At 41.5% G+C, this 25326-nt stretch overlaps 1 protein-coding gene across 1 annotated transcript in view; it reads left to right on the top strand.

Moving 5' to 3' along the window:
- LOC109872720 (GDNF family receptor alpha-4-like) overlaps nucleotides 1-25326 on the top strand; it is a 45573-nt gene that overhangs the window by 7445 nt on the left and 12802 nt on the right. The window contains exons 2-4 of the mRNA XM_031808565.1: nucleotides 22177-22440; nucleotides 22538-22630; nucleotides 23265-23616. Of these exons, the coding sequence (XP_031664425.1) occupies nucleotides 22177-22440; nucleotides 22538-22630; nucleotides 23265-23616 (709 nt within the window). The remainder of the gene's footprint in view (nucleotides 1-22176; nucleotides 22441-22537; nucleotides 22631-23264; nucleotides 23617-25326) is intronic.

Here is a 25326-nt window from a genome sequence, read left to right as displayed (position 1 = left end):
TGACTAATCAATGCATATCTCCTTCTCTTTTTAAGACTGTTCCAAAGAACACAAGGAAAAGGAGAGATTATTTCTGCTATCATCCTGTTACCCTTCCTATTATCCCCGTCCCTTTATCTTCGTCCTCCCACCTTTGTTTGTCAGTATGAATAAGTGAATGAGGTCATCCCTTGCCGTCTTGACTTTTACTTGTAAAAGGGAATTGATGATCAGTGATTTCAAGATTCACTCATATTTCATCATACTTATGATTCAGGTCAAAATAACAAAACAAATGATCTACCTTTGTGTGTGTGGCACCTTCAGATTTAATTACTTGACTTGGATATTCTATTTTTAAACAAAATAACTCAACTCACACCTTAGATATTTGGGGCTTGCTACAGACGCAGGATCTTAATTTGAGGCAGTTTGCTACAGAAGGAAAATAATCCTGCAAGCAACAGGAAATATGAATTATTATGTGGATTATAATTAATGGACATTTTGGTAGGGGTTGATACATTTTTCGTAAGGGATAATCAAGCCTGAAATTTCAAAGTGGAAATTAAAACTTCAAGTTTCAGTTTCAAGTGTTATTAGTCGTATGTACAGGATACAAATGGAATATATAAGTATTCACACCCCTGACTCAATACTTTCTGAGTCAATACCTTTGGTGGTGATTACAGCTTTGAGTCGTCTTGGGTATGTCTGTAATAAGCCTTGTACATCTATATTTGGGGATTTTCTCCAATTCTTCCCTGCAAGATTTTCTCAAACTCTGTAAAGTTAGATGGGAACAGAAGTCTTCAAGTCTTTCCACCATGCTTCACAGTAGGGATGGTGTTAGATGGGTGATGAGCTGTGCTTGGTTTTCTCTAGACATAGCGCTTTGCGTTCAGGCCAAAGAGTTATTTTTGACTCATCAGACTAGAGGCCGGTCGATTATGATTTTTCAACACCGATACCGATTATTGGAAGACCAAAAAAAGCCGATACTGATTAAATCGGACGATTTTTATATACAGTGCCTTGCGAAAGTATTCGGCCCCCTTGAACTTTGCGACCTTTTGCCACATTTCAGGCTTCAAACATAAAGATATAAAACGGTATTTTTTTGTGAAGAATCAACAACAAGTGGGACACAATCATGAAGTGGAACGACATTTATTGGATATTTCAAACTTTTTTAACAAATCAAAAACTGAAAAATTGGGCGTGCAAAATTATTCAGCCCCCTTAAGTTAATACTTTGTAGCGCCACCTTTTGCTGCGATTACAGCTGTAAGTCGCTTGGGGTATGTCTCTATCAGTTTTGCACAAAAAAAATCCCATTCCTCCTTGCAAAACAGCTCGAGCTCAGTGAGGTTGGATGGAGAGCATTTGTGAACAGCAGTTTTCAGTTCTTTCCACAGATTCTCGATTGGATTCAGGTCTGGACTTTGACTTGGCCATTCTAACACCTGGATATGTTTATTTTTGAACCATTCCATTGTAGATTTTGCTTTGTGTTTTGGATCATTGTCTTGTTGGAAGACAAATCACCGTCCCAGTCTCAGGTCTTTTGCAGACTCCATCAGGTTTTCTTCCAGAATGGTCCTGTATTTGGCTCCATCCATCTTCCCATCAATTTTAACCTGACAAAGATGTTGGTTCCCAATTGGGGAACCAGCCCCCCCACCGTCAGCTGGAACGGTGGCGCACGGAATGCAAAAATATTCGTAGAAATATTTAACCTCCACACATTAACAAGTCCAATAGCTCAAATGAAAGATAAACAACTTGTTTATCTAGCCAGCAAGTCAGATTTCTAAAATGTTTTACGGCGAAAACATAGCACATATTTATGTCAAACCACCACCGAAGACACACCGAAGACACAGCTAATTTCCATAGCCAAATTGAACAAAATATGCAATCACCAAATAATTTCACTAACGTTTTGAAATCTTCATCAGATGACAGTAATATAACATGTTACACAGTACATTTATGTTTTTTTCAATAATATGCTATAAATATCCGTAAATCTCTGTTTACAATGACGCCATGTTAAAAAAATGCTACTCAAATGTCCGGAGAAATGACGATGGCTTCGGCACACGCCGTCAGCTAACATGGAATACACAACATAAACTTTGACTAAATATGCATGTTCTACATATATATAGAAAGATACACTTCTTCTAAATGCAATCGCTGTGTTACATTTATATTTAACTTTACAGATTTCGTTCACTAGGCTATAATGTGAGTCGGCGCTCAGGAATTAGCATTTTGGCTCCTCTATCTCGGAGTCCACAGAAACCCAAATTTAACACATAAATGTTCCCTTACCTTTGCTGTTCTTCCATCAGAAGACCTGGAAGGGTTTATACTTACCAAAAACAGCTTTAGTTTTGAAGTCTGTGTCTTTCGGTTATCAAACACGACATATTTCGGTTGAAATGCAGCCAAAAAGTAAAGTTGGTGCGCACCAAAACGTCGAAATTACATATTATATGTCGACTAAACTTGTCAAACTATGTTCAGAACACAGCGTTAGCATGTTATATAGCTTCACAGCAATTCTCAGGACGAAGAGAAACACAGGCATCGTTTAATCAATCTTGGAAGAAAGACACCACCGGAGCAGAACGCGCATGAGAGTAACCTGTTTTCTCGCGTGACCGAAAGGATTCGGCCCGCCAATACTCTCGTGAGCGCAGGATTCACACAATGAGAAGCCCCATTGAAAGCGGACACCGCGCTGAAGGCATAGGACCTGTTCCCAGGACTGTAGGTGCTTGGGAAGGGTGGGGGCGATGACGTCAAAGTTGGGCCAACTTTTATGATGACAAGAGAGAGTTTGGGAGAATGAGTGCCCTGAGAGTTCTGCTTTACTTACAGACATAATTTAAACGGTTTTAGAAGCTTTAGAGTGTTTTCTATTCAATAGTAATTTTTTATTGCATCTATTAGCAATTTTTGACAGATTTTTTTTCTGTTTACTATGGGCACGCAATCACCCCAAAGGGGGCAGCAATCAGCCCTATCCTTTTAACCATCTTCCCTGTCCCTGCTGAAGAAAAGCAGGCCCAAACCATGATGCTGCCACCACCATGTTTGACAGTGGGGATGGTGTGTTCAGGGTGATGAGCTGTGTTGCTTTTACGCCAAACATAACGTTTTGCATTGTTGCCAAAAAGTTCAATTTTGGTTTCATCTGACCAGAGCACCTTCTTCCACATGTTTGGTGTGTCTCCCAAGTGGCTTGTGGCAAACTTTAAACAACACTTTTTATGGATATCTTTAAGAAATGGCTTTCTTCTTGCCACTCTTCCATAAAGGCCAGATTTGTGCAATATACGACTGATTGTTGTCCTATGGACAGAGTCTCCCACCTCAGCTGTAGATCTCTGCAGTTCATCCAGAGTGATCATGGGCCTCTTGGCTGCATCTCTGATCAGTCTTCTCCTTGTATGAGCTGAAAGTTTAGAGGGACGGCCAGGTCTTGGTAGATTTGCAGTGGTCTGATACTCCTTCCAATTAGAATATTATCGCTTGCACAGTGCTCCTTAGGATGTTTAAAGCTTGGGAAATCTTTTTGTATCCAAATCCGGCTTTAAACTTCTTCACAACAGTATCTCGGACCTGCCATGATGCTCTCTGCGCTTTTAACAGACCTCTGAGACTATCACAGTGCAGGTGCATTTATACGGAGACTTGATTACACACAGGTGGATTGTATTTATCATCATTAGTCATTTAGGTCAACATTGGATCATTCAGAGATCCTCACTGAACTTCTGGAGAGAGTTTGCTGCACTGAAAGTAAAGGGGCTGAATAATTTTGCACGCCCAATTTTTCAGTTTTTGATTTGTTAAAAAAGTTTGAAATATCCAATAAATGTCGTTCCACTTCATGATTGTGTCCCACTTGTTGTTGATTCTTCACAAAAAAATACAGTTTTATATCTTTATGTTTGAAGCCTGAAATGTGGCAAAAGATCGCAAAGTTCAAGGGGGCCGAATACTTTCGCAAGGCACTGTATACTGTATGAAAGCTGGTGGTTCCTTTTAACATGAGTCTTCAATACTCCCAGTTAAGAAGTTTTAGGTTGTAGTTATTATTGGAATTATAGGACTATTTCTCTCTATACTAATTGTATTTCATATGCCTTTGACTATTGGATGTTCTTATAGGCACTATAGTATTGCCAGCCTAATCTCGGGAGTTGATAGGCTTGAAGTCATAAACAGCGCTGTGCTTCAAGCATTGCGAAGAGCTGCTGGCAAACGCAGGAAAGTGCTGTTTGAATGAATGCTTACGATGCTGCTGCGGCCTACCACCGCTTAGTCAGACTGCTCTATCATATATCAAATCATAGACTTAATTATAATATTATAAACAAACAGAAATACGAGCCTTAAGTCATTAATATGGTAAAATCTGGAAACTCTCATTTCAAAAACAAAATGTTTATTCTTTCAGTGAAATATGGAAGCGTTACATATTTTATCAAATGGGTGGTATCCATAAATATTGCTGTTACATGGCACAACCTTCAACTTGTGGAGTGGTTGAAATTTGTGGAGTGGTGGAAAAACGAGTTTGAATGACTCCAACCTAAGTGTATGTAAACTTCCAACTTCAACTGTATTCACACAGAGAGAGAGTAGCACAAACACCAGATGGTGCTGCAAATTATTGGCAAATTAGAATGGGTTGCACCTCTATCACTTGGTTATGTCCTTGCCATTGTTGTCAACATTCCACAGATGCCGTAGCCACATTGATGTCCAAAAGTAGACTGGGAGCTGATGACTTTGAACTGGAGTTAATGATTGTTTCGCCCAATGATGTAGTCAAGTCACTAAACCTTGGTTCCGAATCGAGTCCCAAGTCACCTTTGCTCGAGTTCAAGTCCGAGTCACCAATGGTCTAGTCATGAGTCGACCAACCCTATGGCTGAAATCCAAGTCCCAGTGTTCGAGTCCTTGTCCAAGTGCTCAAGTCTGAGTCACTGGGTCCACATTAACTCAAAATAAAGTTATTTACCCAGTCAGATATAGTGTAATGGCAAGAGGAATTTAGTCAAAAAACACCTGGTCGTCCGGAGCAGCGAGAGCCTTCCTGGATGGCTTGGTATTGTCTGCCTAAAAGGAGAGCATAGAATGTTATTACGTGGGCACAACACTGCTGGATTTGCCTTTGTAGTCCATGATAGTCTGTAGTCCTCAGGTGTCTGAGTTGTTGAAGAAGTTTGAGTTTGTATTGTCTTTTTGCGTCCCCAATGGATTTGCGGAGCTCATACCTGCTTGCCTTGTACACATCACACGCCACCGAGTCATCGAGGTTCTTTCTGCTGACTTTGAATGCTGTACTATGGGCTCGCAGCACTGATTTCTCCATTCATCCAGGGTATTTGGTTTTGTTTGGTCCAGATTGTTATTGTGGGTACAACATAATCAATGCATTTTCTAATGAAGCCAGTTATTGACTATGTATATTCCTCAATGTTGATCAATGAGTCCTGGGTGAATGAATCTTTGAAAACAATTCCAGTCAATGTTCTCATAACAGTCCTGCAGATTTGAGTCTGCCTCTGTCCAGTGCCTCACTATTCTCTGTGTTGGTGGCTTCCTCTTGAGTTGCTGCTTGTAAGCAGGGAGTAGGAACCGAGAGGCGTGATCTGATTGGCCGAAGTGGGAACGGGGAACAGCTTTCTACGCGTCCGGGATCAAATCAAACGTTATTTGTTACATGCTTCGTAAAACAACAGGTGTAGACTAACAGTGAACTGTTTACTTACGGGTCCTTTTTCAACAATGCAGAGTTAAAGAAAACCAAAAAATTAAATAGTGACAGGAGGAATAAATACACAGTGAATAAAGAACAACAATGACAAGTAAAAAGAACATGGCTAGACAGGAAGGTTTTCAGTCCCAGGGTCCTGAGCTTGGTGATGAGCTTGGAGGGGACTATTGTGTTAAATGTTGAGTTAGGGTCAATGAACAGCATTCTTAAATAGGTATTCATTTTGTCCAGGTGGGTGAGGGCAGTGTGGGGTACAATATAGATGTGTACTCCACACTGTGGATCTGTTGGGGCTGTATGTGAATTGGAGTGGTTCCAGGGTTTCTGAGATGATGGTGTTGATGTGAGCCATGACCAATGGTTCAAAGGATTTCATGGCTATAGTTGTGAGTGCTATGGGGCCATAGTCATTTAGCCAGGTTACCTTGGCATTCTTGGGCACAGGGACTCACGTAGTCTGCTTGAAACAAGTTGGTTTAATAGACCAGGTGAAGGATAGGTTGAAAATGTCAGTGAAGACACTTGCCAGTTACCTCTAAGGTATGCATTCTGGTATTCCATCTGGCCCCATGGCCTTGTGAATGTTAACCCGTTTAAAGGTCTTATTCACATTGGCTGTGGTGAGCAAGATCACAGTCTTTCTGAATCAGCTGGTGATCTCAAGCATGGTTCAGGGTTGCTTGCCTCAAAGCGAGCATAGAAGGCATTTTGTTAATCTTGTAGGCTTGCGTCACTTGGCATCCCAGGGCTGTTTCCCTTTGTAAGCTGTGATAGTTTGCAAGACCTGACATATCCATTGAGCGTCAAAGCCGGTGTAGCAGGATTCAATCTTAGTCCTCTCTTGATGCTTTGTCTGTTTGAGGGCACGTCGGAAGTCGCTCCTTGAAAGCGGCAGCTCTAGCCTTCAGCTCAGTGCGGATGTTGCCTGTAATGAATGGCTTCTGGTTGGGGTATGTACATACGGTTACTTTGGGGACAATGTCATTGATGCACTTATTAATGAAGCCAGTGACTGATGTGGTAAACTCCTCAATGTTATCGGATGAATCCTGGAACATATTCCAGTCTGTGTTAGTGAAACAGTCCTGTAGCTTAGCATCCGCTTCATCGGACCACTTCTGTATTGAGCGAGTCACTGGTACTTCCTGTTTGAGTTTTTGCTTGTAAGCAGGAAACAGGAAGATAGAATTATGGTCTGATTTGCCAAATGGAGGGCCTTGTATGTGGTTCTGTGTGTAGAGTAAAGGTGATCTAGAGTTTTGTCAACTGTAGTTGCACAGTTAACATGCTGGTAAAAATGTGGTAAAAATGAGGTAAAACAGATTTCAGTTTCCCTGCATGAGAATCACAGGCCACGAAAAACGCAGCCTCTGAATGTGCATTTTCTTGTTTGCTTATGGTCCTGTACATCTCGTAGAGTGCGGTCTTAGTGCCAGCATCAGTTTGTGGTGGTAAATAGACAGACAGTTATGAAAAATATTGATAAACTCTCTTGGTAAATAGTATAGTCTGCAGCTTATCATGAGGTATTCTTACTCAGGCGAGCAAAAACTTGAGACTTCCTTTATATTAGAGATTGTTCACCAGCTGTTTTTAACAGAGACACACCCCTCCTCCCTTCGTCTTACCCAAGACTGCCATACTAGAACATGACAAAAAACGGTTCGGTACAACAATTTCTGTTACTTTCTGTACTTCTGTCAAATGTGTCTCATGGATCACGTCTGTCTATTAGCCCAGCCGATGACCCAGTTATAGTGCACCGTGCCTGCTCCATTTAGCCTGCACTGGGTGTCTGGGCTGCATCATGAGTTAATCCCCACATGAGCTAATCCCCGCTGCACAGAAGTTAACACACTTGAATAATGCAACACGGCATGTAGAAACTGTTAATTGCTGTTTTGCAAAACACTTTACAATGCAAGAAGATACCAGTAGCTTCCAGCTTTGTATGATAACTTTCCTTGGTAGTTCACAGCTGAAGCGAACATAAATTCACTACCCAGGTAGGCCTGTTATGATGACCGGTAACCGTATTACCGCCACACCGGCGGTCACGAGTCATGATGGCAGTCAAATTCCATGTGACCATTTAGTTATGGTCATTAGGCTTCTCCGAGCTCTAATGCTCCTTATGGTTATTAGTAGCCTACCAAACTTGATAACTGCATGATACTCAGCACTATGTTGTCCCTCTAATCACTCTGACATCAATGCAAATGTAATCAAAAATCTAATCAAACATGAGCTTATGTTGCGCAACATTTCTATAGGTTATACAATTGCGTGAGAAAACAGAGTGATGGCCTCTATTAGAAAGAGGAGTATCCCATCAGTTTTCTTTAGGTTAGACCTACTATATTTATTTCCCAACTTTCCTAATATTATGAACATTGGTTCGCTTTACAACAGGTGTATAGCTTACCTGGCTGGCATGAAAATGAACCACGGGATAGAGTCCTCCATTCGCTATGTAAGTGCATTGATGACATGTATTTTTTCCCCCTGCCTGTTTCAAGACAGGTGCATGATAATCATCCGTTCTAAATCAAGACAAATTTCACACATATTGTAATGAATACTCAGGGAGAAAAGGGTGTAGATTCACGCGCAGAGCGTGGCAGATGTTTATTAAGCCTTTGCAGAAGGCAGGAATCATGGTCACAGGCAGGCAATGGTCAAACACAGGTAGGTAGTTAAAAACAAACGATACCTCACAACCATACAAACAGAAAGAACTGAACTAAATAGGGAGCTGATGTGATCAGGTGAGAAACGAACACAGGTGATATCAATTAACAAAAATAAAAGACAGGGCTACGTTCCAGAAGACAAATAAAACAGGGCTATGTTCAAGAACACAAAGAAAATGATCAAAAGGTTGACTTAGAAAATAAAAGCAGAACCTTACACATATATTGTTTAGTATATGTAAAGACAGGATTAAATCAAGAATAGTCTGATGGGTGACAATATTAGCCTATCACTTTTTTCAAATCATAGTCTCACACCTCATGTAGCCTAGCAAAGAGGACTATATGTTTTGATAAGGTTTGTATCACAACTAAAGTAGCCAAATAACTTCTTAAAAGTAAGCTGCTTTACAATGGGTCTAGAGCCTAACTGGCATACATATGCAGTGGGAGTTTCAAGTTTGGGGAAGATCATTTTCACCATAAAAATGCACCTTTATAATAAAAGCACTACATACATAATCGCATTTGTGGTAAATTTTGAGAATGGCGTTTTCCTGCCAATGTAACATTTGCCCTTATAGTCTACTGCTGTGTGCGCATTGCTATGTGTATAATGTGAAGAAATAGCCTAATCGTTTCTCAACATTTTAAGCTAAATGTTCTGATCTGTTGCGTCAACCTCATTACTTAAAAACATTTTTGGGATGCTAGTGGTTGTATTCACTTGGGATCTATTGCATCCCACAACTCTCCCAGGCTATGTTTGGAATATTTATTTCTCGCACAGAATAGGTCAACTTTTGTACTGTGGGGGATAGTAGATTGACATAGGCTAGAGCTTTTGCTGTTCGTTAGGTCTACTCATCTTGTTGGCTGACGAAAAGTAAATGTGTACAGTTCTTCCTATATCTTCAACATGCTCCTCGGAATTGGATAAGGATGCGCGCAGTTGCGTCTTCACTTGTAGCCCGTGAGAAAGACCCGATCATGTGACAGAGAGCCATGTGAGTGAGAGGCTCTTCAGAGCGTGCAGCCGGGACAAGGGAATTATTATTATTATTTTCAGCCCAAGGACATAAAGCCCACTAGCCGCAAAAGGCATGGATTTTTTAAGGGGCATTACGGCCACACAAAGGAGATGCCGCCGGGAAATTCGAGGCATTATCAAATGCTTGTCAAATTGTAAATGAGAGACTGACAAAGTGTGTACAGCCTGAGCAAAAAAAACAAAGCAGAGCTCATGCCTTCCATGCAACTTGTTTCAAGTCATCTTTAGAGTCGCATGATGCAGCCTTAGAATGTATTAAAAATCGAAACATATAGCCCAACGTTTGTATCACAACTAAAGTTACATAAATAACTCTAAATTAAGCATATAGGAGTACCTGTTTCTTTGCTAACCGCTCAACACGTGCACACTCCCTAAACCTTTATTCCGCTATGTTCAATTGTATTCCTCATACTAGAACATTTAAAATATATCATATAAAATAATAATGACACAGAACTCTAAGCAAATCTTGTTCGCTAAATAAACTAGTGTAGCCCACAGCCATATGACATAGCCAGATCAGCCTAACATTTTATTTTATTTTACTTAACTAGGCAAGTCAGTTAAGAACAAATTCTCATTTACAATGACGGCCTACCCCGGCCAAACCCGGACGACACTGGGCCGCCCTATGGGACTCCCAATCACGGCTGGATGTGATACGGCCTGGATTCAAACCAGGGACTGCAGTGATGTCTCTTGCACTGAGATGCAGCGACTTAGAACGCTACGCCACTCGGGAGCCCAACATAAGGGAACCTCAGAGTAAGCTATTCTGTTCTTCTGAAATAGACAACATTTTCTTCATATCATGTTTCTTTAGACCTGTCTGAAATTTAGAATGGATGTATTGTGATGGTGTAGGTTATATTACATGGATTTATTAGACTTTTTAAAATGTAGATGTTCCAAAGGTCTGCATCTGTGGCTTGTAGGCTGAGCATGCAAGCCATGAGATGCTAAATGTGTTTATGTTCATTAACGGTCAATTACCGTGAGACCGGCAGTTATTTGCTTGGCAATCACCGGCTGACAAAATGTCATGACCGCCACTTCCCTATATCGAGGTACTTTGTTTGTGATAATATCCAAACCATAATGGAAAATATGCTGATTTCAAAGCCACCAAAACTTTATTCATTCACTAAATCGGTCCCCGTCTCACGTCTCTCCCTAAGATGATCTATTGCCTCAGTGAACTGACTGTGTATGTGCATAGGGCTCCGATGGGCCGCTTCTCTCTTGCCCCGTGAATGACGTCATTGCTGGTTAGAGAGACAGATGTATGCTAATGTTGTTGATCAGTACAGTAAAATAAGTCCCAAATAGAAGGGAAACAGATTGTTTGTCATCTGTCTGTAGCCCCATGAAATCAGCCAAAATAAGCTCAATCACTCAATGCATGCACACACTCCTATTGAGTACTCATTCACCTATATTGTGAATTGGCCTAGACTACATCTTAATTACACAGTTTATCAATAGAGATTTACTATTGAAATACATGATTACCATTATGTTGCTATGTAGTTAGATTGGTAAAAACAAAGTCAAATTGATTGTGTAATTGATTCATTAATGCATACATGGCTGTCTCTGGAAAATGTATAATGATATATTTTATATAACTTAAACGATTGATCAGAGGAGCAGCTGAGTTTCTGTCAGGATCAAGTGCCATTCTGTGACTTTGGCTAATATGCTTTCTTTTTTTTGCATGGTATCGTTTTGGTACTGTTTTGGTATTGAGTATTGTGATGGTATCGAGTATCGTGATACTTAACCTTGTCTCTGTATCCAAGTCAAATTTCTATTATCGTGACCACACTAGTTGGATCACTATATTGATATTAATTTGAAAAGTAGAGTCCGGACATTACATTTTCCCTCGTGCCAGGGGCAATTGTAACAGTAGCTGGGGTCGAATATAACACCTAAAGAATAAACCAAATACATCCACGCTGCTCTTTCCTGCAGTCAATGAGCAAAAGTGCCCTTTTGGCCTCATATGGGTGGCATGTTATTCATATTTTTCAGAATTTAATAATGAATAAAGATGACTTTTTGTTTCTATATCCAACAGTTTTGTTATAGTTCAGTCTTCACAGATGTATATAAAGTGTACCATAGGGATGCAAACTCAAAATTGAATACATTTCAACTCTATATCTGACATGGTACAGGTGTCTTCTTTTTTTAAAGCCCGTAACCATGTGTATGAGGTGTATACTTTTATTTCAAAGTAGATTTGTTTAAGACCACCAAGAATCACCCTGATCCTGATTTAGCCCACTGCAGTAAAATGTTGACTTCAAAATCATTCATGTTTATGAATGATCATATTATCATAGACATATGTGATGATTTCACAAGAAATATAAGTATTTCTAAGTATGTAACATTATTTACAGTGACACCCATGTTCGTGGATGGCCATTCTGTTTCTCTCAAAACATCTGAATAGTATGACGATAACCTAACTATATTATATACAACTTATTTGGTACTCTACAGGTCTCCATTGTTATTTAAAGTTTGTTTTTGTAAGTTAAAATCACAGTGACAACAATTAGTGAGATGACAATCATGTCAATGTTTAGCCAACATATATCCAGCCTCCTGAGACCATTCAATTCATTTTTGTCCTCTATAGTGGACGTCAGTTCTTGGTCCGTATCTCTGCCATACAAGTCACTGTATTAAGTACTGTTGTCCCTTTGAGAGGATATTCTTGTCTTTTCAATGATTCCACACGTGTGGGGGTGTGACCGTGACAACTTTATCTTCCTGGTTCCTCCGTCAAAATGCGTACATTTTCTGGAAATTTGAAAATAACTATGTGTAGTTAGGAATGATCATTTCTGTGAGTTTGTTATTCAGATTCTCTTCTAGTAAGTGAATATCTCAGGAATAGTTAAGTGAGTTGTCAGGACTGTGTAAGAATCTTTTCACATTCAATGAGCTAAATAAGAGCTTATCACAAAATGTCCTCTGTTGTGGACACCCAGATGCCGCAACTACTGTACCCATTGACTGTAATGTACATGTTTTCATATTTATGTATTTTTCTTGGTAAAATGTTGTTTTTTCACCCCAAACACTTATGTTATGTAAAAAAAAGAAGAGAGAAAAAAAGAATACCCTTTTTTTGCAGATAGTGCTGACAATTATGCTAGTTTGGAGTTTTGGACATTAATACTCAGTACAGTATAAGAAAATTACTGCAGGTGAAAAAAACTACTTTCACCCCCAAAAAACAAACATTAAGCCCATAAAACTTGCAAAGAGTGAGATATGTGGCTTCGGGAGAGAACCTAAATGGGCATGTACTACGAGAATTTTATCACTCTACCTCGTTTCTGTTTGAAGAAATTCAAGGTGTTAAAATATCCCCCTGTCTCGCCTACTGTGTGCTCTCCTCATTATTTTTTAAGTAAAGTGTATTTCCATGTCTTTCCCCCATGGTACGGAGTTGTTTTTGAAACCGTATACTGAGCCGACCTTGTAGCCCTGTGATATGTAAACCCCGGGAGTGAGAAGCTCTGAAGTGGACCCCAGCCCTCCCAACATGTCTGTCATCATCACCAATTTACAGAGTTCACTGAGGTTGAGCTCATTTATTTCATTTTGTTCCTTTTTAGCCCCTATGTTTGTAACAGAGTTATTATCCAATATTCTACCCTCAATTACCCCAGTAAAACAAGGCTGGTGTGCCCTGGGTGAGCGCTGAGCATATTAGATCCTGAAACTCCTCCAGCGTTTCCATGTTTACAAAATGGTTACCAAGACCCCTCTAAGGAACTGTTGTAGATGAGAGAGGCTAGATGGTGGAATTCATTGGTTGCGGAACTGCTCCCTCTGGTTGCTTTGTCCTCTTATGTTGCTAGGCAATGTAGTGGATTTTATGTGTTTAACTATTTCGCGGTGAGAACGGACGGGTAAGTAAATGTGTGTTTACTTTAAATGATGTGGTTCAGTGTGTGGGCCTGTGTGTGTTGATATGCAGTGTGGTGCTGCTCTTCTGACATTAACCTAAGGCGGGTCACTGAGCTGGCAAGCCATCAGCTTTGCCTTACAAATTCTATAAATCGCCCCACTGAGAAATCAATAGTGCACATGAAGCCTCACATATCACAGGTGTTCATCCCTCCTCCTCACTCTTAAGATTTTTGTACCCCTTACTTTTCACCCATCACACCCCTTCCCTCCTCCACCCCACCCATTTTGTCGTAAGTGAAACTGCCCAATGTAGCGTGGCGACTCTTCATCATCGTGCCAATAAAGAACGCTCAAGTTATTACCATAATTAGAACTTCTCTGCCTGACAAGATTTAACCGAGCTGGTCTGTACCTGACATGGGTTCTAATTATGTGCCTGTGTATTAAGATAGGCCTTCTGAAACAAATGTTGCTGATGGTGTCTATCTTGGGCCTGGTCAGCCTTAGGGAGCGTACATGCTGGAGTGGAGAGTAAATGAACAAACCACTGCCCATAATGGAGATTACTGGCAGGCTGTTTAATTGCACAACCTAAGCCTCGGGCCCCGCCTGCTTTTCTGTGATATTACTTTATTATGTGTCAAGAACTCACAATGGTGTGTGTGTGTGTGTGTGTGTGTCACATCTCCTATCACTTGTGCCTCAACCACCACACTTTGCTAGGGACATGGCGATAGCTGAAGGTCAACAATTGCAATGCAAACTGACGAGTTTAACTCTTTGGGAATTAATGTTGTTCACATTTCAATCAATCCAATAACTTCTCTCTGTTACCAGAGGACTTTGAAAAGAGCAGCGCTCTCATCTGTATGAACATGCTGGCTTGTCTCCATATTCCCCAAGGTCTCCATATTCCCCAAGGTCTCCATATTCCCCAAGGTCTCCATATTCCCCAAGGTCTCCATATTCCCCAAGGTCTCCATATTCCCCAAGGTCTCCATATTCCCAAAGGTCTCCATATTCCCAAAGGTCTCCATATTCCCAAAGGTCTCCATATTCCCCAAGGTCTCCATATTCCCCAAGGTCTCCATATTCCCCAAGGTCTCCATAGTCCCCAAGGTCTCCATAGTCCCCAAGGTCTCCATAGTCCCCAAGGTCTCCATAGTCCCCAAGGTCTCCATAGTCCCCAAACTATCAAATGAGCTTAGAATGTGATTATTCATTGGGGCGGCAGGGTAACCTAGCAGGGTAGCCTAGTGGTTAGAGCGTTGGTCTAGTAACTGGAAGGTTGCAAGTTCAAACCCACGAGCTGACAAGGTACAAATCTGTTGTTCTGCCCCTGAACAGGCAGTTAACCCACTGTTCCTAGGCCGTCATTGAAAATAAAAATTTGTTCTTAATAACTGACTTGCCTAGTTAAATAAAGGTAACAAAACAATTTTTGGGATGTCTATGGCGTTCTGGATTTCATAAAGATGCACATCTTGCATTTAGTTTAATATGAATGTATTTTAGTACTTGGTGTCATTAATATTATCAGTTACACTTACATGCTTGGTCAAATTTATTGGCACCGTTGATAAAGATGAGCAAAAAAGTATGAAATAAATAATACTGAGCTGTATTGTATGCTAAACAAAATTATATTTTATACAAATAGAATTGCTAAAAAAAAAATACATTTGGTTCAACAAGTAATAAACACAATTCTAAAAAACAATAGGGGTCAAAATTATTGGCAAAATCTTTCAATACCTCACCTTGCGAGGATAATGATACTGAGCCTTTTTCTACAATGTTTTATGAGATTAGAGAACACATTGGGAGGGATCTTAGACCATTCCTCCATACAGAATCTTTCCAGATCCTTGATGTCCTTTGTCTGTTTTACGGACTGCCCTCTTCTATTCAAATCACGGGTTCAAACCTGGAGACTGAGATGGCCATTGCAAAATGTGGATTTTCATGATTTCCACTTGCGGCCAAGTGTCAGCCTCCTGGCAGAGGCAACCAGGTTTTTTGGCTAAAATGTCCTGGTACTGGGTAAAGTAATGATGCCGTTGACTTTAACAAAAGGCCCCAGGACCAGTGAAAGCAAATTGCCATAACATTAAAGATTTGTTTGTTTGAATTTTACCCCTTTTTCTCCCCTTTTTCGTGGTATCCAATTGTTTTAGTAGCTACTATCTTGTCTCATCGCTACAACTCCCGATCGGGAGAGACGAAGGTTGAAAGTCATGCATCCTCCGATACACAACCCAACCAAGCCGCACTGCTTCTTAACACAGCGCGCATCCAACCCGGAAGCCAGCCGCAAATATGTGTCGGAGGAAACACTGTGCACCTGGCACCCTATCCACAGCGATGGGACAGTAGTGGAGAGGGTAGTAAGTTTTAAGTTCCTCGGCGTACACAGACAAACTGAATTGGTCCACCCACACAGAAGGCGCAGCAGCGCCTCTTCAACCTCAGGAGGCTGAAGAAATTTGGCTTGTCACCAAAAGCACTCAAACTTCTACAGATGCACAATCGAGAGCATCCTGTCGGGCTGTATCACCGCCTGGTATGGCAACTGCTCCGCCCACAACCGTAAGGTTCTCCAGAGGGTAGTGAGGTCTGCACAACGCATCACTGGGGGCAAACTACCTGCCCTCCAGGACACATATACCACCCGATGTCACAGGAAGGCCATAAAGATCATCAAGGACAACAACCACCCGAGCCACTGCCTGTTCACCCCGCTATCATCCAGAAGGCAGCTTCATCCAAAAAAACAGCTTCTATCTCAAGGCCATCAGACTGTTAAACAGCCACCACTAAAATTGAGTGGCTGCTGCCAACACACTGACTCAACTTCAGCCACTTTAATAATGGGAATTGATTGCATTTAAACAATGCTACTTAATATAATGTTTACATACCCTACATTATTCATCTCATATGTATATGTATATACTGTACTCTATCATCTACTGCATCTTTATGTAACACATGTATCACTAGCCACTTTAAACTATGCCACTTTGTTTACATACCCTACATTACTCATCTCATATGTTGTTACAGGAATTTCATTCCTATATGTTTTAATACCAAATTAAACACTGTCAATTCCTAAGAATTTGTAAGACTCTTATTTGCATAAAATGGACAGAGACCAGTCTCAAAATCAATCAGCAGCGTTTATTCTCGAGAGTACTGAACATGATACAGTTTACAGTCAGGTTATAAACTGAAAATGACGTCATTCGTTTTCGTACTACCCCGTCTCATCTCTGCTCCAGTACAATGGCTCTATAGTTCTCAAGACTTAGATCATTTATGACCCGTGCAAAGGTCTGCCTGTGTAGATAAGCATTCTAGCCAGTCTGGCGATAAGTTCATTCATTTCTACCAAGGAACAGACAGTCATTGTTCTACTTCTTGATTATAATTACACACATTATATTCAGTACTAGGATAAAAAGAAAATGTATACATATACAGTAACATAATAGTATTCCGATTAGTCAGTCCTGATTGAAATGTATACATAATTAGTCATTATTGATTTAAAAAATCCCTTAACATATGTATATACTGTACTCAATACGATCTACTGCATCTTGCCTATGCCGTTCTGTACCATCACTCATTCATATCTTTATGTACATATTCTTTATCCCTTTACACTTGTGTGTATAAGGTAGTAGTTTTGGAATTGTTAGGTTAGATTACTCGTTGGTTACTACTGCATTGTCGGAACTAGAAGCACAAGCATTTCGCTGCACTCGCATTAACATCTGCTAACCATGTGTATGTGACAAATAAATTTGATTTGATTTGAACCTTGGTTAGCACTGCACCCGGCCCGCCACAGGAGTCGCTGGTGCGCGATGAGTCAAGGATATCCCTACTGGCCAAGCCCTCCCTAACCTGGATGACGCTGGGCCAATTGTGCATCGCCCCACGGACCTCCCGGTCGCGGCCGGTTGCGTCAGAGCCTGGGTGCGAACCCAGAGTCTGGTAGCACAGCTGGCGCTGCAGTACAGCAACCATAACCACTGCGCCACCCGGGAGGCCCTCAGCTGGGCCTCACAAGTAATACAATTTTACAGTTGATATGGGGTTCTTTTCTACATGTGATTCCTATTTTCAACAACAAACCCTCCGCTGGTGTGCATGGCCAAAGAGCTTTATATTCATAGAGTTCACATGGAGGCGTGAATCCAACATATCATTTGTTAACTTGTCAGCAAGTTAATAGGCTATGTATTGTACTTCAAAAGTGGTTTAGAATTGAGTTTGGTTGTCAACGTAACCAAATATCAACATGTGAAGGATATGTATCTTCTGCTTGGAAGGTTCCATCTGTGCAACTGCCTGCACATTAATAATTCATATGTTGGATTCACATCCCAGTTTCAGCCAAAAATCTAAGTTAAAGAATCAAATCCAACTTGATTATGTGTCCATCTGTGCCAAACAGAAGATCTCAAAATGTTGTATTTGGATGCGTTGACAACCAAACACAATTCAATATCACTAAATATCATTACATTTGAAATCAACCAGAGCTTGAAACCCTAAGCCTATTGTATTGTCTATTTTTAGTTGAATTCTGGGTAGAATTGAAAAAAAAATTGTAGTTGATGACTTTGCAAATGCTACGTAGACCTAATTAACATAATTGATGATATACACCAATGGTTTTTGCACTCAGTAGACAGTATGAGGGATAAAGTATGGTCACATTTCATTTACTCTGTTGAACCTACCCTTTGGAAGGACTTCGGTAGCAACAGGGAATCTATTTTGGTTTTTGAACTATCATTCTCACAATAGCACATTGGTGATAGTCAGTGTCAAATATCATAGCTAAGCTGGGCTTGGTTAAAACCCTGGATGGAAGACCAAAGGGAAGCTGTAAATAGATACATTCTCTAGTTGAAGGCTCAGCCCAGTTGAAACAAGGTTGAAGATCAAACTTTATTTTTACAGGTACAAATTCCACATCTTTAATACAAGGTTTGTCAATTTTGAAATTTGGTTACCATGATGACATAATCCAGTGGTTGAGGTGCCACCCTCAAATTCGCCATGATATCTCTGGCAGATCTAATGCATTCGTGAAGATATGACAGCCCTTTATAGCGTATCTTTCACATGATGATGGGCAACACAACATACAACCTGCTACCAGCCCTGATCCATAGTAATTATTTTTAATGACAAGCATAATACTTATACTGAGGGCTGTCATATCTTCACTAGGGTCCCCAAATTTTGGGTCCCCCAATTTTGTGTTCTGTTTTCTTTCTTTGTGTCCTGTTGAGGGGTTGGGGGGTATTCTTGATGTACTGTTTGCTGTTTGTAAAACAGAAAATTTATAAATAAAATATATAATTATCTTTAAAAAAAAAGGTCACCCTCAAAACAACAGCTGACATTGCTAACTTTTTTTTCAAATCCAATGTATTTTCCATGTAGATTCCACGTCTTTGACAATTTACGTTGAAACAACTTTGATGCAATCCGTTTGTGCCCAGTGGGTTGGCCACAAATAGATCTTCCAGCAAGACAATAACCCCAAGCACACATCAAAATCCACAAAGAAATGGTTCATTGACCACAAAATCCAAATTGTTCAATGGGGTTGAAAACCTATGGTTTGAATCAAAGAGGGCAGTCCAAAGGATATCAAGGATCTGGAAATATTCTGTATGGAGGAACGGTCTTAGATCCCTCCCAAAGTGTTTCTCCAATCTCATAAAACACTTTAGAAAAAGGCTTAGTGCCATTATCCTCGCAAGCTTAGGTATTGAAAACAGGGGTGCCAATAATTTTAACCCCTCTTTAAGAAAAAATAACTATTACTTGGTAAAACTAAAATTGTCAATTGTATTAGCATAATATATATATATTTTTAAATTGAGCATACAATATTGCTCAGTGTTTTTATTATTTATTTTATACTGTCTTTTTTTGCTGATCTTTATCGATGGTGCCAACAATTGTGAACTTGACTTTATATGCCTCATCACCCTGTAGCTTGGTGGGAACTCCAGAGTTTATGTGCTTGCCTTGCTGGCCTCGTCTGCTAGGGTCCCCTGCCTATGGTGACGGAGCGTGTCCATCTGTTTTTGATTTGTTTCCTGCCAGAGTGAGATGTGGAACTCATGGGGCGTCTGTGATTGTAACCATGCGCCACTGGAGTTTGATTTCAGCTGTGCTGTGCGCTCCTAGCCAGCATGGGCTTAATTGAAGTGCGTAACCATAATCAGTATTCCCCTCTGTGTGTTTGTGTTTGTATATATAGGAGCGTGGTTGAATGTGGGCTTATAGTCGTACTGTATTATACAGTAGATTTATTTGTTTGCAGGTATGTGTGGGTGTGAGCAAGAGAGAGAGAGTCTGCACAACAAACATGTTGAATGAGGATATAACTGCAAATCCGGATTCCATTTGTAGTCTGATCCTTAAAACCCTCAGGGAAAAAGCTGCATTTGCCACATGCCAGGAACTGTTTCAACGCTACCAGTCCCCCCCTTGAGAACAGAAAAAGGACAGTTGTGAATTAAACAACATTGCTAGCCACTGCTTTACTCAACCTCTTCGGTCTGTGCTTCTGCCTGGCCTTTATCCTTGACAACTACCAGTTCTTCATAGAACATACTCTGAAGTGAAGTGTTTTGTAGATTGTCTGTCTGTCCACCTCTGATGTTAGGGTCTTGCTTTTCAACAAATAAGCACTGATGCTCATTGTCAAACAGGTGGGTCCTTCCACCAATTCGGTGACTTTTGCAAAGTGTAACCTGGTAAAAAAAAAAATATATATATATATATATATAAAGTAAAAAGTTCACAAAGTCTGCTGCCTCAGTTTTGTATGATGACAATTTGCATATACTCCAGAATGTTATGAAGAGTGATCAGATGAATTGCAATTAGTTGCAAAGTCCCACTTTGCCATGCAAATTAACTGAATCCCCCAAAAACATTTCCACTGCATTTCAGCCCTGCCACAAAAGGACAAGCTGACATCATGTCAGTGATTCTCTTGTTAACACAGGTGTGAGTATTGACGAGGACAAGGCTGGAGATCACTCTGTCATGCTGATGGAGTTCGAATAACAGACTAGAAGCTTCAAAAGGAGGGTGGTGCTTGGAATCATTGTTCTTCCTCTGTCAAATATGGTTACCTGCAAGGAAACACGTGCCATCATCATTGCTTTGCACAAAAAGGGCTTCACAGGCAAGGATATTGCTGCCAGTAAGATGGCACCTAAATCAACCATTTATCGGTTCAACAAGAACTTCAAGGAGAGCGGTTCAATTGTTGTGAAGAAGGCTTCAGGGCGCCCAAGAACGTCCAGCAAGCGCCAGGACCATCTCCTAAAGTTGATTCAGCTGTGGGATCGGGGCACCACCAGTACAGAGCTTGCACAGGAATGGCAGCAGGCAGATGTGAGTGCATCTGCATGCACAGTGAGGCAAAGACTTTGAGGATGGCCTGGTGTCAAGAAGGGCAGCAAAGAAGCCACTTCTCTCCAGGAAAAACATCAGGGACAGACTGATATTCTGCAAAAGGTACAGGGATTGGACTGCTGAGGACTGGGGTAAAGTCATTTTCTCTGATGAATCCCCTTTCCGATTGTTTGGGGCATCCGTAAAAAAGCTTGTCCGGAGAAGACAAGGTGAGCGCTACCATCAGTCCTGTGTCATGCCAACAGTAAAGCATCCTGAGACCATTCATGTGTGGAGTTGCTTCTCAGCCAAGGGAGTGGGCTCACTTACAATTTTGCCTAAGAACACAGCCATGAATAAAGAATGGTACCAACACATTCTCCGAGAGCAACTTCTCCCAACCATCCAGGAACAGTTTGGTGACGAACAATGTTGAGGTGATAACTAAGTGGCTCTGGGAACAAAACATCGATATTTTGGGTCCATGGCCAGGAAACTCCCCAGACCTTAATTAAACCCTTTGAGAACTTGTGGTCAATCCTCAAGAGGCGGGTGGACAAGCAAAACCCCACAAATTCTGACAAACTCCAAGCATTTATTATGCAAGAATGGGCTGCCATCAGTCAGGATGTGGCCCAGAAGTTAATTGACAGCATGCCAGGGCGGATTGCATAGGTCTTGAAAAAGAAGGGTCAACACTGCAAATATTGACTCTTTGCATCAACTTCATGTAATTGTCAATAAAAGCCTTTGACACTTCTGAAATAATTGTAATTATACTTCTGTATTCCATAGTAACATCAGACAAAAAATATCTAAAGACACTGAGGCAGCAGACTTTGTGAAAATGTATATTTGTGTCATTCTCAAAACTTGACTTGAAAAGAATGACTTGATCAAGGAAACAAAAATAACTACAGCTTTACAATGATAGTGAAAACTTGGAGAAAGTTTGGGGTTAAGTGGGTTCAAATCTTGGAGGGACACTTTAGCAAGTCTTTATTCATATAAAAAAATGATAGAATTATTGAATTCTCCACGTGGTCTATATTAAAGGGAACTTCATTGAATATAACCGGTATTTAACATTCAATATTGGTGCACAATTTCTACTTAAAATATCAAAGGGACGCAAAAGGCACTCTTTTCGTGGAACGACACAGGTACTAACCGACAGAACAATTCTCATCTGTAAAAATAAGCTGTTCTGGAACACAGGTGACCAATAGACAATCATGTTCCCCATCTTCCACCTCTTCCAGGTAGTGTGCTGGCTGGCTCTATAGACTGTCTGGAGGCGGAGCGGGGCTGTGTGCAGGATGAGGGCTGTATGGGGGTGTACAGGGTGCTAGAGTACTGTGCTGCTGAGGAGGCTGTTTCGCCCCTGGGCCCAGACGCCCGACGTGAGTGCCTGGAGGCCCAGAGCGCCCTGCAGCACTACCACCCCCTCCAGGCCTGCAAGTGTCAGCGCGGCTCCCGCCGGGAGGAGCTCTGCCTCAGGGTCTACTGGACCGTCAGATTCGCTGGTGGGTTTGACTGTGTTTATGTTTTGTATTTTATCTGTTAGATTGTATTGGTGCGTGTGAGGTTGTTTCTGTCCTTACGGCCTCTGTGTTTTCACAGTGTACGATGAGAACGAGGTGTCTCCGTATGAGGATCTGGAGGTAGAGTTTGTGAGGCACATAGAGATGTCACGCATGGCCTCCATCATGGCAGGTAAATGCTGCTCACTGCTCTGTCAATACACAGCTCTCTCTTATTGAAACATCTCTGAATAATTCGCTCTGGCTATCTACTCCAATTTCAGAGCACTCTCATCTGAATATGCCAGAGCGCAGAATAACTGATCAATTTACGAACGCTCAACACCCATGGGATATGGCCGGTGTCAGTAAACGTCGGCAAAAAAGTGAATTTAAATTGTTGCCAGTCGCAGTTAGTCACCACTGCTCTGCTAGGGCGAGTAAAATGGTCAGAATGAGGTGTTCTCTCATTAGTGTCTGGAAGCAGCTAGCAAGCTCGCCAACGTTAGCCAGTTAGCTTGGGTGCTTGACTGTCAATGTGTGGTCAGAACGCTTCGATCAACCCCACTCCTCGGTCCGAACGTCCAGTGTGGGCTCTGAACGCGAACGGACAATCTGACAAGGCTCTGAATTTACTTACGCCCAGGGCGCACTCTGAGCACACTCTGGCTCCCCAGAGTGAATTTACATGTCAGTCTGGGACGTTTTTGCGTTCCAGAATCATATATTTGATGGTTTTGTCTTCCTTTCTCTGTTATTCATTGCCCCTTTTCCCAAAACACAACCACCTTCTTCCATTCTTCTGTGTTTTCTCCCTCTCCTCCCAGCTTCCTCTCTGCCTCTGGATGGGCAGAACCAGTGTTTGAAGGCAGCCCAGGACTGTGGTCTGTATGAGAAGTGTGGTTCTCTGAGGTCGGAGTATGTTGTGTCCTGCACCAAGCGGCCACCGGGCTCCGATGGCAGCTGTAACAGACAGAAGTGCCACCGAGCGCTGCGACGCTTCCTGGAGCGGGTACCAGAGGAGTACAGCTTTGCCCTGCTCTTCTGCCCCTGTTCCGATGCCCTCTGTGGGGAGCGCCGGCGGAAGACCATCGTACCCTCGTGTTCCTATGAGGAGAGAGACGGCAAGCCCAACTGCCTCAGCCTGCAGGGCTACTGTGCCAGGGACAAGCTGTGTAGGTGAGCTGAGCTGGCTGGGGAAACACGGTTACTGGGAGGTGTGACATCAGACTAAACTTTTCCGCTCAACTCTAAGTACTGTATTGAGGCATATTAACAGTTATAATCACAATACAAAGATTCATAACTAGCGTAGTATTTGCACAGGGCTTAACTGATGTCATTATAGTGCATGAGTGTGAAGGGAGGTTTTGTAGCGAATGTGAGGGTAGACATAGGTGGAGAGGACTGGATCTACATACAGTAAGTATTTCATGAACTACCACCTGAATCTTCAACTTCAGATCCTTATATACAGTACAATAGTTACAGTACAACGAGTTCAGAGGTTTGAGTTCCCTACAGAGAAAAGGTTGTTCAATAATCTTTTTTTATATTTCATGGTATCCAATTGGTAGTTACAGTCTTGTCTCATTGCTGCAACTCCAGGACGGACTCGAGAGCCATGCGTCCTCCAAAACACAACCCAACCAAGCCGCACTGCTTCTTGACACAATGCCCACTTAACCCGGAAGCTAGCCGCACCATTGTGCCAGAGGAAACACCAAGCACCTGGCGACTGTGTCAGCGTGCACTGCACCCGGCCCGCCACAGGAATCTCTAGTGCGCGATGGGACAAGGACATCCCTGACGGTCAAACCCTCCCCTAACCCGGACGACGCTGGGCCAATTGTGCGCCGCCCCATGGGTCTCCCGGTCGCAGCTGGCTGCGACAGAGCCTGGACTCAAACCCAGAATCTCTAGTGGCACAGCTAGCACTGCGTTGCAGTGCCTTAGACCACTACTGCGCCACTCGGGAGGCCCTGTTGTTCAATAATCATCATAATTAGCTAGGTTTCCATCCAATTTGCGACAGATTTTCATGCGAACATTCTAAAATCTGCGTAAATGGCTATGCGTGATGACGTAGTTAACATAAAAATTACTTTTTCCATTAAAATACCATGTAACAAATGAAAAATACAAGTTAAATGGGTCTCCGTCACAATTTCATCTCTACTGATGGTTTTGTCACAAAAACTATTGCATTATATAGAAAATGTCCCCACTCTGGTCTTGGTACATGTGCTCTAGCCAACAGCTCACAGATAGAGTGGGGGTTAGAGTACCTACATTATGAGATTATTATGGATAAGAGCGATATTATTTGTATTTGTCAAATGACAGCCAAACATCGAGCATTATCTTACCAGAATAAGACCCTCAAGAAGATCCTACTGTAACGGTTCTCCTCTTCTTCTGAAGAGGAGGAGTAGGAGAGATCGGACCAATGTGCAGCGTGGTAAGTGTCCATTTTAGTTTATTAAACTGAACACTAAAGAATATAAAATAACAAAGCGAATGATACAAACCAAAACCAAAACAGTCCTGAAATGTGAAACAAACAATCACCCACAACTCAAAAGTGAAACCAGGCTACCTAAGTATAGTTCTCAATCAGGGACAACGATTGACAGCTGCCTCTGATTGAGAACCATACCAGGCCAAACACAGAATTCCCAAAACATAGAAAAAGGAACATAGACAACCCACCCAACTTACACCCTGACCATACTAAAACAAAGACATAACAACAGAACTAAGGTCAGAACGTGACACCTACCATATCCAACAAACAAATTGTTAATGTTTCCATCAGCCCGGTCATCACTTTTTTTCACGTGCCAGGTAATTTATTCACATAAATGACTGGATGGAAACATGGTTACT

The sequence above is a fragment of the Oncorhynchus kisutch genome, linkage group LG28 (assembly GCF_002021735.2).
Source record: "Oncorhynchus kisutch isolate 150728-3 linkage group LG28, Okis_V2, whole genome shotgun sequence".
Classification (NCBI taxonomy): domain Eukaryota; kingdom Metazoa; phylum Chordata; class Actinopteri; order Salmoniformes; family Salmonidae; genus Oncorhynchus; species Oncorhynchus kisutch.
The sequence above is the reverse complement of the archived record's forward strand: the minus strand, read 5'-3'. Positions and strand labels throughout refer to the sequence as shown.